The sequence below is a fragment of the Aethalodelphis obliquidens genome, unplaced genomic scaffold, assembly GCF_003676395.1.
Source record: "Aethalodelphis obliquidens isolate GAN/ISIS:26980383/991018 unplaced genomic scaffold, ASM367639v1 scaffold11, whole genome shotgun sequence".
Lineage (NCBI taxonomy): Eukaryota > Metazoa > Chordata > Mammalia > Artiodactyla > Delphinidae > Aethalodelphis > Aethalodelphis obliquidens.
This window is the reverse complement of record NW_020837955.1, coordinates 31,326,926-31,342,586: the sequence shown is the minus strand read 5'-3', so window position 1 is coordinate 31,342,586 and position 15,661 is coordinate 31,326,926. Positions and strand designations below refer to the sequence as shown.

The window sequence follows — 15,661 nt, the reverse complement described above, 5'->3', positions numbered from 1 at the left end:
CACACACACACACACACACACACACACACACACACACACACACACACACACAAAATCTGGCCTCACTTCATGGGGGCCTTGTCTAAACAGCACATCTGGGTTCTGAGCCTGTGCTTCCTTGGGCTAAGGAAGTGTGACTTCAGGCCTCCAGTCCTCTCCCCACCCCTTTTTATGACCAGGCTCGACCTGCCCAGAGCTTGCCAGACTAAGTAAACTTGGTACCCAGTGGGCCTTCCTAAACCTGTACAGGGTGAAACATCTTTGCAAGGTCTTCTTAGAGCTTAACGTAATGAAAGCCTTTGGGCTGAGGTTCAGGTAATATGTAGACACAGTGTCTTGGTGGGAGAAGGTAGATGAGACATGGTAGGAAAGCTGCCCAAGAATTATCACCACCCACATCTCTCTCTGTCCCTCCTCATAGCCCCTCAGCCCCTCCCCAGCCTGTGCCAGAGCCCATGGGGCTGGCAGAAATCAGCTTAGAGGAAACAGAGCTGAACACAGGCTCTGAGAGACGAACGCCCACGCCCAGCGGCTCAGAGTAGACCTTATTTATGTGTCCACTTGTTTTAAGCACTGACTTGACTACACATTATTCAGACCAGTGGTTGCTACCAAGTTCATAGGAAAAGCAGAACTCACCGGGAAGGTGAGTTTCAAAATAGACAGTGACAAGGATTTTAGAAAGACTAGCCAATTGCTTGTGACCAGACCAGAAATAAAACTTCCCGTGGCTCTCCCAAATCCAACAGGCGAAATCCAAAAAGCTGAAAAGAGTATAAGACTACAGCGCACTGAGCACACGACCGTTCCTTAGCTTGGATTCACTAAGCAGGCAACTTCTTTTTTCTGTCTTTTTTGTGTGCGTAGAAATTAATTTGGGCAAATATGTGTCTAGGCGCAACAGAATTGTTATGTAGTAAGTTCTACTCATAAAAGTCTATAATCTGGTGAATCCATTTTATTAAAATGCAAAGTGAAAAATGAGAAAGTAATAAGTTATCCTTCAAATTAGGTAGACAGCCTTCTTATGTTTTGCCTTACAAGAAAATGTAAGATGCGTAGATTTAAACGGAGAAATGGCTTTGAGTCCTGGACTATTTTGGAAAGAACTCATGCAATGGTTTTCCCTAGCAAAGGTCCAATTTATGCTGCAGAAGAGGCTGGTATGCTGATAAACTGATATTGACAAGGGTGGTAGATGCAGCTCGGTACTTAGTACTGGAGAGCAACGTTGATGGCGTTTTACAGTCTGTGTATTTCTGTTTATTGCTTGTATTCTGTCATTAAGCAAACAGGTTCTTAATATAGCAAATCTCTCTAATCAGTAAAGCAAGGGAGAAGAGAAGCAGAAGCATCATTAATTATGACCATTTGGCTGCGGCCTGGACAATCTGTTGCTATTGGATTGAGCAACTTCCTCTGGTTTTATTTTCTGGAGGTAGAGCAGAAACTGGCTTTTCTTATACATGGAGGAGAGTAGAGAAATGTTCCATGCCCTGCTGGCTGACAGCTGCCTAAAAACCCAAGATTAAACACTGGCTTCTCTACAGAAATGGAGTCCTGGGGCAGCAAAGGCCAGACTGCAAGTGGGTATGCTATTAAGTCTCCAATTCCATAAGCAGAGCAAGTGTGCAGCTCCAAAGCCTGATCTGACCCGAGGCTCGGGGAGAACCTACCGCAGGCAGAACGTGTTGTGTACACGGTGCCCGACGAGCTGGCTTGACTGAGAGCTATGAACTGTATGTGTGCCTGGGCATTCTGTACCGGAGAGCAGTCGGCACCAGGCAGGCTTTCCAAGTGCCAATCACAGGGGTAAAAAGCAAGGGAGTAACAGAGGTTAACGGCATCTAATGCATTTATTAACCCTTTAGTGCCAGGGCCTGGGGAGGTCTGGCCACAATTACAGTGCCATGGAAATTCTATTATGTGACATTCCTGGACGTGGGATTACTGCCAGTGACAGTTTTATGAGACTGCTGCAGGGACAAGGCTTATGGAGAGCCTAAAGAGCAAGTTCCCTGGTTTTCCAGAACGACAGCAAAGCTACTGGTTTGTGGATGGTGTCTCCAGTATCCTCTTCACCTTCTCAAGATGACAACCTTGCGGTACTGTGTTTTGGTGGTGTTGTTTCCCCCAACTCCGAGTCAGGCAGCTTCTCCCATAACCGCATAACGATGAGTGAGCTGTTACGAAACCCGCTTTCATAAAAGGGATTAAAGAATTCGTTTTTCAACATGCTGTAACAATGGTTAAAATTGACTTTTAGAAAAATTGAAATCCATTCTCTTCTCTTCTTCTTTATCCCTGTCTCCTTTTTAAGAGATAGATATTTTAAAGCCACAAACTGTAAGGTTTGGTGCCTAGATAGGTCTGGGCTGGCCAGGCTCTGTGTTGGGCCCCTGCCTATCCTCTTAATGAGCAGGGCTGTAGAGCTCGCAGACAGGACTTCTTCCATTATTACACCCCTGGTTTTACCCGTTTAGGGCTCGGCAGTGGTGCTCTTCCAGTTTCTAACTTGCAAGATCTCAGAAGTTTTGGGTTTCTTTTTGTTTCTTTAATTTTCCTGGGACAGTCCCAATTTTCATCAACGGAGGCAATGTTTAAAATATGTAAATACTCTTTGCAGTAGTTGAAGGTGAGAGATGCCCTATAATTTTATCTTCTTGCGTTTATCACGCCTGACTAGCAAGACGGCGATAGCTTGATGTTTTAAAAAAGGCTCAGGATAAAAGCCTTTAAAATGTGGAAACAGCAGGTTGTTCAGGCTTCTACAAGGGGCTTTAGGAGCCAGATTTTCCTAAGTGGACTTTGGACCTGCATAGGTAGATTTCTGACCCTCGGTGGTCACCCGAGGGGTTCAGACTGAATACAGGACTTATAAGCATGCCGCCAGCTAGACATACGTAGGTCTGAATCCCCAGGCTCTGCCCCTCCATCTGCAGCTTACGAACCCTTAGAGTCACTGGACGCCCAGTTGATGCCGCTCAGTCCAAGCAGCAGACCCACTGGCCCTCATTTTGTAATATATACCCCAGGTTTGGTGTAGGATTTTAAAAGATCTCATGTCTATGTGCAACCCTTCGATTCTTTTACCCAGGGGCTGCCTGCTATTCCAGCAACCACTAACATCTGTTCTTTGCCCTCTAATCACACTCACAGGTGTTAGTGTGGTTCATGCAAAGTTCTGGCGGAACTGGGGGGCTGCCCTTCTTTGCCTCTGCAGTTCTGGGGGGTTTCCCGACCCCCCAGACCTCTCGATGGGAAGCAGTGTTAATACGCTATGTAGGCAGAAGCTTTTGAGGCCAGTGTGCGTGGACCGCTAAGCCTCTGGAGCGCTAGGTGCTTCTGCTGGGTTAGGAAAAGGTTGGACAGGAGAGAAGGCATTTTCTCAGAGCCTTTGCAGAGGCCTGGTGGCGCACGGTTATATTCACTCAGCGGTTCGTCCTGTTCTGCCCAGCAGAATGGTTCTCAGGGCCAGATGAGCTTGGGGCTGCTGCCTCCACCCTAAGTAAAGCCAGTGGAGATACAGGGAGACAAAGCCAGAGGTTGATTATTTGCTGTAGATACAGGCCAACAAGGTGCCTGCTTTGGGGGAGGAGATCCCAGAGCCTTCACAGACTTGGAGCTGGTCTCAGTGTATTTTCTTGTGTGATCAGTCATCCCAGCCATTCTCAGATGGGAGGCAAGGGCATGTCTGCCCGGTTGTATGGCTCTAATCCTGTACAAAGTCGAGCTCTCAGTGACCACTGAGGACCAGAATCTACCTATGTTGGTGTAGAGTCCACTTAAGAAAATGGTTAAGATAGAGACCTTTTCTAGTCCATCGGTGGAAGCCCCCTTTACAATCGTGTAATAGATGGGCATTTGACTAGTACATTAACAGGTCCCTGAAGTGACTGAGTGTAGCTAGTGAGTCTCTCAGATGCTATAGGTGATGAGCGATACACTGCATGCTGGTGCTAATCATATAGAACAAAGTAGGAGGAGGCCTACCAGCCCTTGGGTCTCTTAGAGGGCACTGCAGTCTAGGACACTGAGGTGGAGCTTAGCTGTGACCACAGCACAGAACAGAAACAACTTGAAGAAATAATGTGGCCCAGACTAGAAGTCGGGCTGCCTTCTCTGCACGTTTTAGTGAACGTCTTAGTTATGCAAAAGCCCTTAATGAGGGTTGTCTTTTGTAGATTACCGCCTAGAAAAGACAGAATGTGATGTTTTCGGGCCATTTTGGTGTCTGGCACAATTCCAACCTTGAACAGAAATAAAACGTGCAAAGTTCTACATATTATTCTCTACAGGTTACAATGCAATGGACCAGATTTGCTATTAATATGGATTAAAAGTAGGCTTCTGAGTAAGGCTCAATTCCTCTTCTGATTTGCCCTCTGATCTTCTTATACATAACATTTAGTGACCTTTGAATAGCCCAGGGATGCTTCACAGGGTCTTTTTCTTGACGCCTGTTTAAAGGTTTCTATTTCATATTCACAGCGGGCATATGCAAATAGAGGTAAAGGTTATGACACCTCCCACGTAGCATTATGGTCAATAAATTACTCCTTGGGTGAACATGCTATCATTTCAGGCTAGCACGTCTTCAACAAGTTGCAAACGTTGTCCTGCAGTAGGCAGCCTGCCAGGGCATTCCCACAGAGCTGGTTGCCCAGATACTCCTAGATTCAGGTGTTTTGCTTAACCAGGGTCATCCTGTCGACAAATGAGTTCTTGGTCTTTCGACGCCAAAGGGCTCCTAGTTTCAGGGGGAGGGGGCTATGGGAGGGATTCTTTGTGTGGCTTTTGGGGGCAGGGGGAGCATGAAGACCCAAGCATGCCAGGGTTGCCTGGGAGAAACTGTAAAGCAGGAAAGAGCATAGTTCCATTAACGAGTTTCAGACTTATCTAAATCTTGACTCTAAAGTAGTTTACTGTGTGCCCTTGGATAAGTCACTTAACTTCTCTGCACTCTAATTTGTTTTCCTTTACAAAACAAGAGAGCTGCACTGGGTTAGCAGTTTTTATTGTAATTGTTTGAGCAATGGAACCTTCCCTCCACCTCAGTTCTCAGGTAGAAACCCAGTGGAAACTTGCTTCATTTGTGAGGAAATAGGGGGCTTAAAGTCCTCACAGCTCAGGAACTTGTAACTGCCCTAAAGCAGTTTTCAATAAAATATGTATGTATTTGTATTGCATAGGTAATGTACATGTATTTTTTTAAAACATCTTTATTGGAGTATAATTGCTTTACAATGGTGTGTTAGTTTCTGCTTTATAACAAAGTGAAACAGTTATACATATACATATGTCCCCATATCTATTCCCTCTAGCGTCTCCCTCCCTCCCACCCTCCCTATCCCACCCCTTTAGGTGAACAGTATGGAGGTTCCTTAAAAAACTAAAAATAGAACTACCATATGACCCAGCAATCCCACTACTGGGCATATATCCTGAGAAAACCATAATTCAAAAAGAGTCATGTACCAAAATGTTCATTGCAGCTCTATTTACAATAGCCAGGACATGGAAGCAACCTAAGTGTCCATCAACAGATGAATGGATAAAGAAGATGTGGCACATACATACAATGGAGTATTACTCAGCCATAAAAAGAAACGAAATTGAGTTATTTGTAGTGAGGTAGATGGACCTAGAGTCTGTCCTACAGAGTGAAGTAAGTCAGAAAGAGAAAAACAAATACCGTATGCTAACACATATATATGGATTCTAAAAAAAAAAAGGTCATGAAGAACCTAGGGGCAAGACGGGAATAAAGACACAGACCTACTAGAGAATGGACTTGAGGGTACGGGGAGGGAGAAGAGTAAGCTGGGACAAAGTGAGAGAGTGGCATGGACATATATACACTACCAAACGTAAAATAGATAGCCAGTGGGAAGCAGCCACATAGCACAGGGAGATCAGCTCGGTGCTTTGTGACCACCTAAAGCAGTTTTAAGATGGATGGATCTGGGGTCCGTAATGCCCTTCACGATTCCTGAAGGGGACCTGTCTGAAAGAGTCCCTGCCCTGTGCCTTAGCCCCCAAGCACTGAGTGGTTTTCCCACTAGAGAGCAGCCACATGAGCCCAGGACCACATCCGTTTTTGTCATATCACCGTATGCCCAGCGCTGGAAAATAGCTCGGTAAGTGTTTGTGGACTGGAACAACTAATAAACAAATGAACAAACACACAAGCTTCAGGAAGACCTATCTTTATATTACTAATAAATGTGGATTTTTATTGCACCATTTTTACCTAGAAGGCAGTTCCTAAACATTAACTTTCAGAACTATAAATGAGTTCAAGATGTAAATGACTTTGTGCAGTGACTTTGAAATGAGGTGGGTACAAACTGAGATGTACTATGTCAAACACACCAAATTTGGAAGATTTAGTATGAAAATAAAAGAATGTAAAGTATCTCATTAATCATCTTTTATATTGATTACATGTTGAAATGGTAATATATTGAGTTAAAGAAAATGTGATTAAAATTTTCTTCACCTGTTATCACTTACGTGGTTAGGAGAAAAATTTAAGTTATATATGGGCTCACAGTTGTGGCTCACATATTTCTGTAAATGGCACGGTCCTAGACAGTTAATCATCAGTAATTACTCTTCCATAGTATGTATGAGTGATTTTGTGTGTGTGCGTTTTTGTCTCTTTCCAGGCACAGAAGCTGAAATCCAATATGTCGGGAAGTCCACACCTCTGTCTTTCTGATGTAAGTTGTTTCTTTCTGAGTCTCCCTGCATTTATAGAAACAGAGCCTTTGGGACCCTGGAACAGGATATGATGTGAAGGGCTCAAAGACAACAAGGTTTCAGGTCCAGAAAAAATCTAAGTCACCCTCAATGTCCCTCTGCTGTTTGAGCCAGGTGCAGTCTTCAGATCCTAGTGCCCAAAGTGAGAACCAAGTGTGGACCCCAGGATCCTAATCTCAGAACTGGACCAACACAAATACCATTGTCCCAGTACCATGATAATCTCTGTGGTCACAGTCACATGAATTCATCTGGCACAGAGAAGATACATAACAACTCTCGCTCCTTACCAGATGTCCTTTGACCTCCACAGCAACCCAGAAGTAGCCAAGGCGGGCCGCATTACACTCCCCGATCTACAAGTGAGAGGGTGGTTGATTCTGTCACAATCATAGCTCATTGTGGCGGGATGTGGCATTATGGGATTGAGCAGGTGCTAGGGATGGGGATGAAGGAATCAATCCTGGGGAAGGACAACTGTGCTGACTGGGAATTTGGGAGCCTGGGCTTTGGTCGGGACTCTCTGAAAAGCAGGGCGAGATCCTTCATCTATGAAGTCCATGGTTGAACCAGCCAATGGAGGGAAAGGCTACTGCCTTCTCTGCCAGCCTCCAATGCGATTTGTGACCCATCTCTGCATGAACTCATACTTGCTTGGGCAAGTTTCCCAAGATGATTCTTCCTGCCCTCCTTCATGATGGAGAGAGACAGCAAGCATCCCTCCTCGGTCCCTGGTACCCAGAAGGAGAATGGTTCCATGTTGCACAGTTGCTGGGGGACCTTGGGAGTGGGGGTAAAAATCTCGGGTCAGCTTGGTGAGCAGTGAGAGAGACAGAGTGCGGTTACAATATGCCTTGATGGAACGAACACGTGCAGTGGGTGATAATGAAACATTCTTTCTTACAGCGTGATTACGAAAAGGATGGTCTTGCTGGGGCTTCCAGCCACATAACCACAAAATCAATGGCTGCCTCTCCAAGCTGCAGTCTGAGCCCACTGCTGGTCCTGGTGGTAACTGCCCTGTCCACCCTATTATCTTTATCTTTGGCTGACACATCGTAGCTGCATTTAAAAAACAATATGGACATGTAAAAAGACAAAAACCAAGTTATCTGTTTCCTGTCCTCTTGTATATCTGAAATTCCAGTTTTAGGAACTCAGTTGAGACACTGCTAAAACAGTTTCATCCAACTGGAACTTTTTTCTTTCTTTTTTCTTTTTTTTTTCTAAGAAAGCTTCTTGTGGTCCTTAGGGCTTATATGGGATCCCCGATACAGTGCTACATTCCAAACTCAGAAGGCTTTGGGGCATGCTGTATTGTAAGGGGACAGTTTGTTGGTTTGGCTGTAAAGCAAACTGGGGCCGTGTTTTTCAAGAGGACGATGAGGATGGTGATTTTAACAATTTAACTCTGGCCTTCACTAGCTAGAGAAGGAGTTAGTATTTCTAAAGAATCTTCCATATCTCATGTAATAGGTTTTATTTCTGATGACATGACTGCAGCGGTACATGGATGCCAGGTTTCTTTGGTCACAAAGTGAAGATCCTCATCAAGACAATCTTGATGGACTTTGTGCAAACAGGCTTGTACCAATGTTCACTTTTCTATATGTACTAGTATTTTCCGTGCTAAGTTTATGTGCTGTAAACAGTTCTGCACTCTCCTACAAAAACAAAAAATACCTGTCACATCCCAGTGTAGTGTCTGTCTTCTAGTCAAAATAGAGAGTGAGAGTGGGCATGAGACTTCACAGAACCTTGACCATTGAGACACTTTCCTAAGCCTTACCTGAGTGAGAAGCCCTTAAACTAACAAGAGTCAAATACAGCTGAAGCATCATTCCAACACTCTTTACACGTATGAGGTCATATGTAGAAAAAAATTTTACTACTAAATGATTTCAACTACTGGCTTTCTGTATTTTGAAAGTAATGACATTGTCTTCATTTTTTTTACTGGTGGTTTAATACAAAATACATGGAGCTTGTTTTCCTCTCATAAGTAGCGTTAACTCCAATGTTCACGAAGACAGCTCTTCAAAAGCGGGCTCTGCATCACGTGATTGTGGACAGGCAGGAGGACACAGAGCAGCCAAGCATTGTCTTTTATCGTTTCTTGAAACGCAAGCGTGCATACCTGTGAGGAAACCAGCAGCCACTCGTAAATGTTCTACATTGTCCAGGGGCACCCTTGCCAGTTGACACAGACCAGTACCTTGGTGTTCATGTTACTTGACTGGGACGGGGGTTGGGACTTGCTGCCCTTTCTTCAGAAGCAGATCCATGCCAGGGTACACAGTTCTTTTCCTAAGGATTGTCTTGACTCCCATCTGTCACAGCTTGGCCGCTGCGTAGAGCAGTTTGGTCTGAAGGTCATGGGGAGTCTGCTTGCACCGTGTTCTGTGTCCTCCATGACAGACTGTGACTGATTCTGCAAAAAAGAAAAAAGGTTTGTGGATCCAGAGGGTCACGAATAAGGTCTGTGGAGCTGAGTTGATTGGCACAGAGACACAGAACAGAACAGGACTCTGGATATAAGGCATTTGGCGTGTTGCTGCACGTCCTCTTCTATCGTTCTTTTCCTTAAACGAATAGACTCAAAAGTGCACTTTTGAAGTCTGGTTGAAATGGTGAGATTCGAAATCTACAAGGATCGAGTGCTAGTAGCCATGTTTCTTTGAAACTGAATACAGGCGAGGAGATTCCACCCAATAGAGTATTGGAAGCGTTCGCTTTCTTCCCATATCAGTAGAGGGGTGGAGGGGGGAGACCCACAGTGCACATTTCATCCTGATTCCCTTTGCCCACGGATGTTTGCCTTGTAAGAATTAATCAGATTACTAGGGTGGGAAATCTATTAAACCCAAGATGAAGGCATAGCCTTTTAGCTCTATTGGTGTTTGAAGTACATTTATATCCAAATGTTAATAAACATAAATGTATATACTAAGTACTGAGTTTTTTCACTTCAAAATGTTTTCAAGGGGAACTCATCAAACAAATTCAATTAGTGAAAGGTTTCCTAAAGACTCTTCCTTTGAATAAACACATTCAACATGTCGAAATACTTGGAATTCCAGTCATCTGTGAAAGCATATCTCTTACAGAGCATATTTTGTTTTAATTAAGGTATCTCTATGTATCTACATTGGACTAATTGCATAGAGGTCTGATTCTATGTAATCTACTGTAGAAAGCTATTGATTACTTCTGTAATAAACAGCAGCTCTAATTAGCTTCAGATGACCAAAGAGGAAATAGGAGTTATCAGAGCTAACAAGAGTGGCTTTCAGTGAAGAACCATGGATGTGCAGCACATAAATTAAATTGTGAAAAGCCTCATCTTTTCACCAACACAGATCTCATTTTTCTTCAGAGATAGAAGCATAGGAGAGTGACCAAATCGTCCATTTGAAAATAAATTACTGCTTAAGTAAACAGAGGGAAGGATGTTCCATGACAACTTGTTAGAGAGATTCTTATAAAATCATGCCAAGCAAGTGTTTCTGCCATTCGGGGTGATCTCAGTTTAACACGGTGCCCCGGAAACACCATCATTTGCCCCAGTACTGGAGCAGGCAAAACCTTTTACCTATCCAGCTTCCTCTGGCAGTGCCAAAAGCAAAAAATGGTTCACTACTTCCTGTCCTACAGGCCCTGCATGGAAAGGGTCACCAAAATACAAGGGCTGCCTGCTGAGGTTTGGGCCTGTTGGAGAAGGCATCTCATTGTAGTTGATTTTGGCAAACAAAAAAAGTAACTCACATCCATGGAGACCGCGGCTCCCAACTCAGGTCTGGCTATGCTCCACCCATTTCAGAGAAAAAAAGGCAAGATTGCCAAGCCGATTAGAAGCACATTTTCAGTCCCCTTGATGTTGAATATTTGACCGAGAGGTGTTTGAGTATCTTTTTAAATAGAGCACACGAAGGAAGAAGGGCACAGTAAAGAGAGGGAATTCAGAATGCCACCTGAATATATTTTTCCATATCTCGTTTTTTTCGAGCCTCTAGTAAAAAAAAAGTGTAAGTTGAGAATGACATAGATTATTTTACATTAAGTATAGCAAACTGTATGCAAAGTGTGAAAGGAGCGTGGTTTTCCATTAAAACATTTTTTTTAAACGATTCTTTATTCTGTAGTAAAAAATGTTTCAGAAGCTACTTCTTCAAGGAAAACAAATATAGGACAGGGCTCCTCCAGAGTTGCTGTGGCCTTTGATCTAGTCTATGTTAAGATTGTTTCTATCTTGCACATGCTCCGAGGATGGGTTGTCTCCAGCTGCATCCCCATTTCCCACCTGCCTCTTTGTACTCTGAATCAGACACTCCCAAACACTCCATCTGCTGAGCTAGGAAAGTGGGAGAGAGGAAGCATTTCTAAATCAGTGTTAAGTGCTTGGGAAAAAGACATGTAAGAGCAGTGAGAGTTTATATAATTAGCAAATTCTGTTCTTAGAATCCAGCAAAAATGTATTTCTGTTGTTATTATTTACAAAACAGTGGCCTCGGAGGAGCTGTCTTTTGGAAAATAAGTTTTCATTCATGTCGTCAGGCATGCACGACTTATTTGAGTCAATAAACTGCGGGCCAGAAAATGACCTGCTTAAATGAACGCACATTTTCTCATTCTCTTTCAAGCTGTTCTTGAGCTCTTGGATTCATACCCCCGCGATCTTTGTTGCTTCTGCTCTTTGATAAAACAAACGAGACCATGTCAGACCCATCGTTTCAAGAAAGACCGAAAAGCAATGACAACACACAAGAGTCAGTTACCAATGGCCTGAACATGATGTTGGCCAAAGTGCCTGTCTGCACTGAGTTCGGGGAGTTTGAAGAGATGAAGCAAAAATCAAGGTACCGCAAGAGACCACGTGCCCTTGGTGAATGGAGCATGCAGTCTGGTCCAAACAGAAAACTCGTCCCAACAAAACACCCAGAGTTCCTTGAATTAGACTCCAGCGCCTTTGTAGGGAGCATGCCAGAGCTAATGTCTGGAGGGCAGAGGAAGGAGTTTCTTTTCAGAAATTCTAAAACAGCAAAGCAGCTGGGAATTTGGTTAGATATCCTTACAAGCTATGTTTTTCGCTCATCCCTGAGATAAGCATCTCGTGTGTAGATCTGATACCTCTTGACTTTGACACAGCTTTTATTCTCAAGTGACCATTTATTTGAATTCTGTTGTCTAGAATTCTACAAGACGACTGTACCTCTGAAATATATTCTCACTGCAGAGGCCTTAAATCTGTGGGGTTTGCCACCGCCTCCATCCTGGGATGTATTCAGTGGGACACTTTCATTTCCCAAGGGTCATTATCTTAAGACATTGGCGGATTCCCTTCTCTCGCGTATCGATTATTGATAACCCCGGTCCCCACCCTTGTTTCTTGTTGCCCAAGTATTTAACGGAGTCCCTTCCCATCAATTCTCCATCGTAATCATTCTAAATTTAGTCCTACCCAAATTCATTCTTGTTCTGTCAGATGCCCATCCTGCACGTAACCCTGGCTTTTTGAAGACAGAGAAGTCTCTAAGGAGCCAGGCGATCTGAAGAGGATGCTAATCCCAGAGTAGAAAGTTCATCCATCCAGCCCTCCCCTGAGCTCCCCCTTCTTAGCTCTGGGATTGTCTTGTCTCCTGCCTCCTCGCCAAGCATCCCTTTGTAGTTCCCAGAGCTCTCTGACGAGCTTCTCCTCCCTCCCGGAGACAGCCTGGGTCTTTCAGCGGGGATGCACCACCTGCACTCCTGATTGTTCTGAGACCCAGCCCAGAGGGGTGGGGAAGGCACGCCAGCCCTGTTTCAATAAACTGCCTGCAGAGAACCGCAGCCTGTAACAGTCATCGAGCTCCCAGCCCCCTGAGGTCCCCAGGCTCATTTGACCAGCGCAGCTGCGACTTCGGCGGTCTGCCTCTGGCAGGTGCCCATAGCAGCATCGTGTTCCACTGCCACAGGGAATTTATTTTTGCTCAAGGGCAGCTGCCAAACCCAGCACCAGCATCAATAGAAGGTTTTCTCTGATTTTCTTCTCTTCATCCCAGGTCCGGCTGTCTTACCAATCCCCACTTTTCGTTTTGCAGCACGTGCCAAAAGACTGGCCGGAGACCATCAGTCCCTTTCTTCTTTTGAACCTCTCTTCCCGCTCACCCTAACAGCTTCCCTAGCAGAAAGCGTGACCCATAGTAGGAAATTAAACACCTCTGGGTGAATGAAAAACTTTAGGACATGGAAGGGTTTCATTCTGAAATCCAGTAGCAAGGACTGGCCCATTTGCATCATCTTATAGCACTGAGCTGTTATGCATTGGTGCTGAAGGTGTCCTCCTGAGGTTATTGAGGGTGACCTGGGAGAAAGGGCGAAAAAAAATGTTAGGATCAAAGCGGCTTTGTCTGATGCATTCCCTGCCGAGAGGTGGAAAACTAGCATTTGTCCCCAGAAGAGCTGAGCGTGACCAGCCAGTCCCAGCAGGCTCACGGCGTCCACCAGGAAGGACAGGACCCCAAATGGGGTAGACTTTGTGGGAAATTAGCCGGTGAGTCTGATGATGTTTTAATCTGCCTCAAGTGCAGGATGCTGGCAAGAAAGATGGACCACCCTGCCAGTCCTGACCAACCCCAGGGATGCAGCCGCCGCCAGCATCCTGAGAAGTGAACTCAGGTGCTTACCAATCCAGCACACTTAGGGAACATCTACTGTACTTGAATGACGCTCCATTTGGAGCCGAAGCTCCCGCACGAGTAACTTGAGAATCTAGGGCCCTTTGACAGCGGCTTAGGGGAACAACCGTCCTTTCCAGATTGGCAGAATCCTTCACTTTGATATCCTTCGGAGAATCTAAATTCTCTTTATAAATAGTCCGTGAAGCTGTTTTTCAGACTCAGTCTCTAAGAGGTAAGTCCCAGTCCACATGTGTACAACCCACCCAGCCTACCCATCGTGAAGCAGGCAGATACACCCACCCGCAGATACACCCCTGTGCCCGCAAGGCCGCCATGGAGAGCCCAGTGGGGTCACCCCTCTGATCCTCAGAGGGCCGTGAGCACGGCCAGGCCTGTAGGCCAGTGGAAGTCCCAGCTGTCAGGGACCAGCCGTGGTGCTGGTGGGAATGGGAGACACCAGAGCTGTCCGCCAAACATAACGCAGATCTTAGAACCAGAGTAAAGTAGGATGAGGAACTGGAACACCCAGTAGATGCCCGGGTGTAGGAAACGCAGGCTGTTAGGAGTCGGTAAAGGCCTGTCGTCTGTCAGCCAGCCGGCCGGGCGTCTGCAGGTCCAGGGGAAGGTACTCGGCTTTCTTGACACCAGTGGCGCTTAAAGCTCTCTCGATAAAGCTCCCTCTCTCTTTCTGTGTCGCACCTGCTGCAGGGCTGTGTGATCCGGCTTTACCTTCCTGGCACGCAAAGCATGCTTGATCCGGAATTTGGTTTTTCTATCTTTTAGCTTTAGCTGAAGGCATTTCTGAAATGGGGGCGGGGCGGGGGGGAAGGAGAATGGAAGCCATAGAACCAAATCACAGATTGCCCTGCCTTATTTGGTGTGGTCTCCCAGTAATCAGACACTTCTGATGCGCTTTTCTGGATTCAGAAATAGCAGATTGTCCTCAGAGGGTTGAAGAAATGATTTCAGAAACCTGAAATGCAGGGCCTTATAGTTCTCCTAATTATCTGTCTTTTCTCTTTTTCTCCCTTCTCTCCCCCAAAGGAGGTGGGGAAACGCTTTTTACCAGAGTTTGCTTTAAAGAGTTTTCTCATCCTCTGTGCCTTTTCCCTGGATATTGAAATTATTTTCTCTTGTTTAATCCAGCTCCTGCTGAGAAGCTGTGTGAGCTGTAGGAAGTGGGATTGTTTTGCTGTATCTTTTGGACGGTGTTGCATTCTTACTGTTAACCCGAGGGTACGTCTCAGTTGCGTTCGTTCTGTTTCATGCAAGTTCACAACACAGGTGGAAGAGAAGAAGGATTCTGGTGTTCAGGATCATTTTAGAATTCTGTCCCGGGAGAGGGGTTCAGACCCTCAGCCTCGCCAGAGCTGGGGTGAGGGGTGGAGGGAGCCCCGCTGAAGCCCCCAGTTAGGAGAGGATACGGGTGAGCCGCTTTCTTTCCGGTCGCCATTTTATATTGTGTGTTGCCTGAGTTTTCCACGTGTAGAAGATAACGCGTTTATTTCATCATCTCGTGTACCTGCTTCCTGAGGAACCTGGATGTTCTCCTGGGGTCCTTCCCTCGCGGCTTCCTCACACAGCTGTTTCGCAACGAGCTTTATTGCCGTCACCCACGGAAGACCATCTCCACGCAGAAGTACACGTTTTGTTCTTTGGACTTTGGAAGTAGTTTTGTGATGTTTAAATTTTCTGTTAGCATATTGCCTAAGCATTGCAGAATGTATGTACGTAGTCCCTTCAGCCGTCTCCCTCACCCCAGAATATCCTAATAAACGTTGTTTTCTTTCTTAAAAAAATGATTATTGTGTCTTCTTCTTTTATCTTAATTCACTGGAAAGTGATATTGAAATCTCCAAATACTAGAAATCCCCAGTGTCAAGACATTGAGGGGTGTCTGGTCCTGTGGGTGTAGGATGTTTAGCAACATCCCTGGTCTCTACCCACTAGATGCCAGTGGCAACTTCTCCCCTCTGCCAAAGACAATGTCAAATCCCTAGGAGGGGGAGGCAGCAACGAGGCCCGCCTTGTTGAGGCCACTGTTTTAGACCCAGCCTAACAGCTCATACGTGCAATACCAAAAGGAACTAGGTTCTAGTGTGGGGCCACGGCTGATAGCTATCTCATGTCTTCAACATGCAGTTTTATATTGAGAGGATAGAGTGGGTGGGTTCTCTCGTTACTCTCATATGTGTATTGAATTATTTGTATAAACTTAGAAATAGTAAGTGCTTTGATAA

General features: G+C 45.2%; 1 protein-coding gene across 1 annotated transcript in view; it reads left to right on the top strand.

Moving 5' to 3' along the window:
• GFRA1 (GDNF family receptor alpha 1) overlaps positions 1-7,872 on the top strand; it is a 205,216-nt gene extending 197,344 nt beyond the window's left edge. Inside the window, exons 8-9 of the mRNA XM_027112690.1 lie at positions 6,672-6,725; positions 7,672-7,872. Coding sequence (XP_026968491.1) covers positions 6,672-6,725; positions 7,672-7,827 — 210 coding nt within the window. The 3' untranslated portion in view covers positions 7,828-7,872. The remainder of the gene's footprint in view (positions 1-6,671; positions 6,726-7,671) is intronic.
• Positions 7,873-15,661: the final 7,789 nt, after the last annotated feature.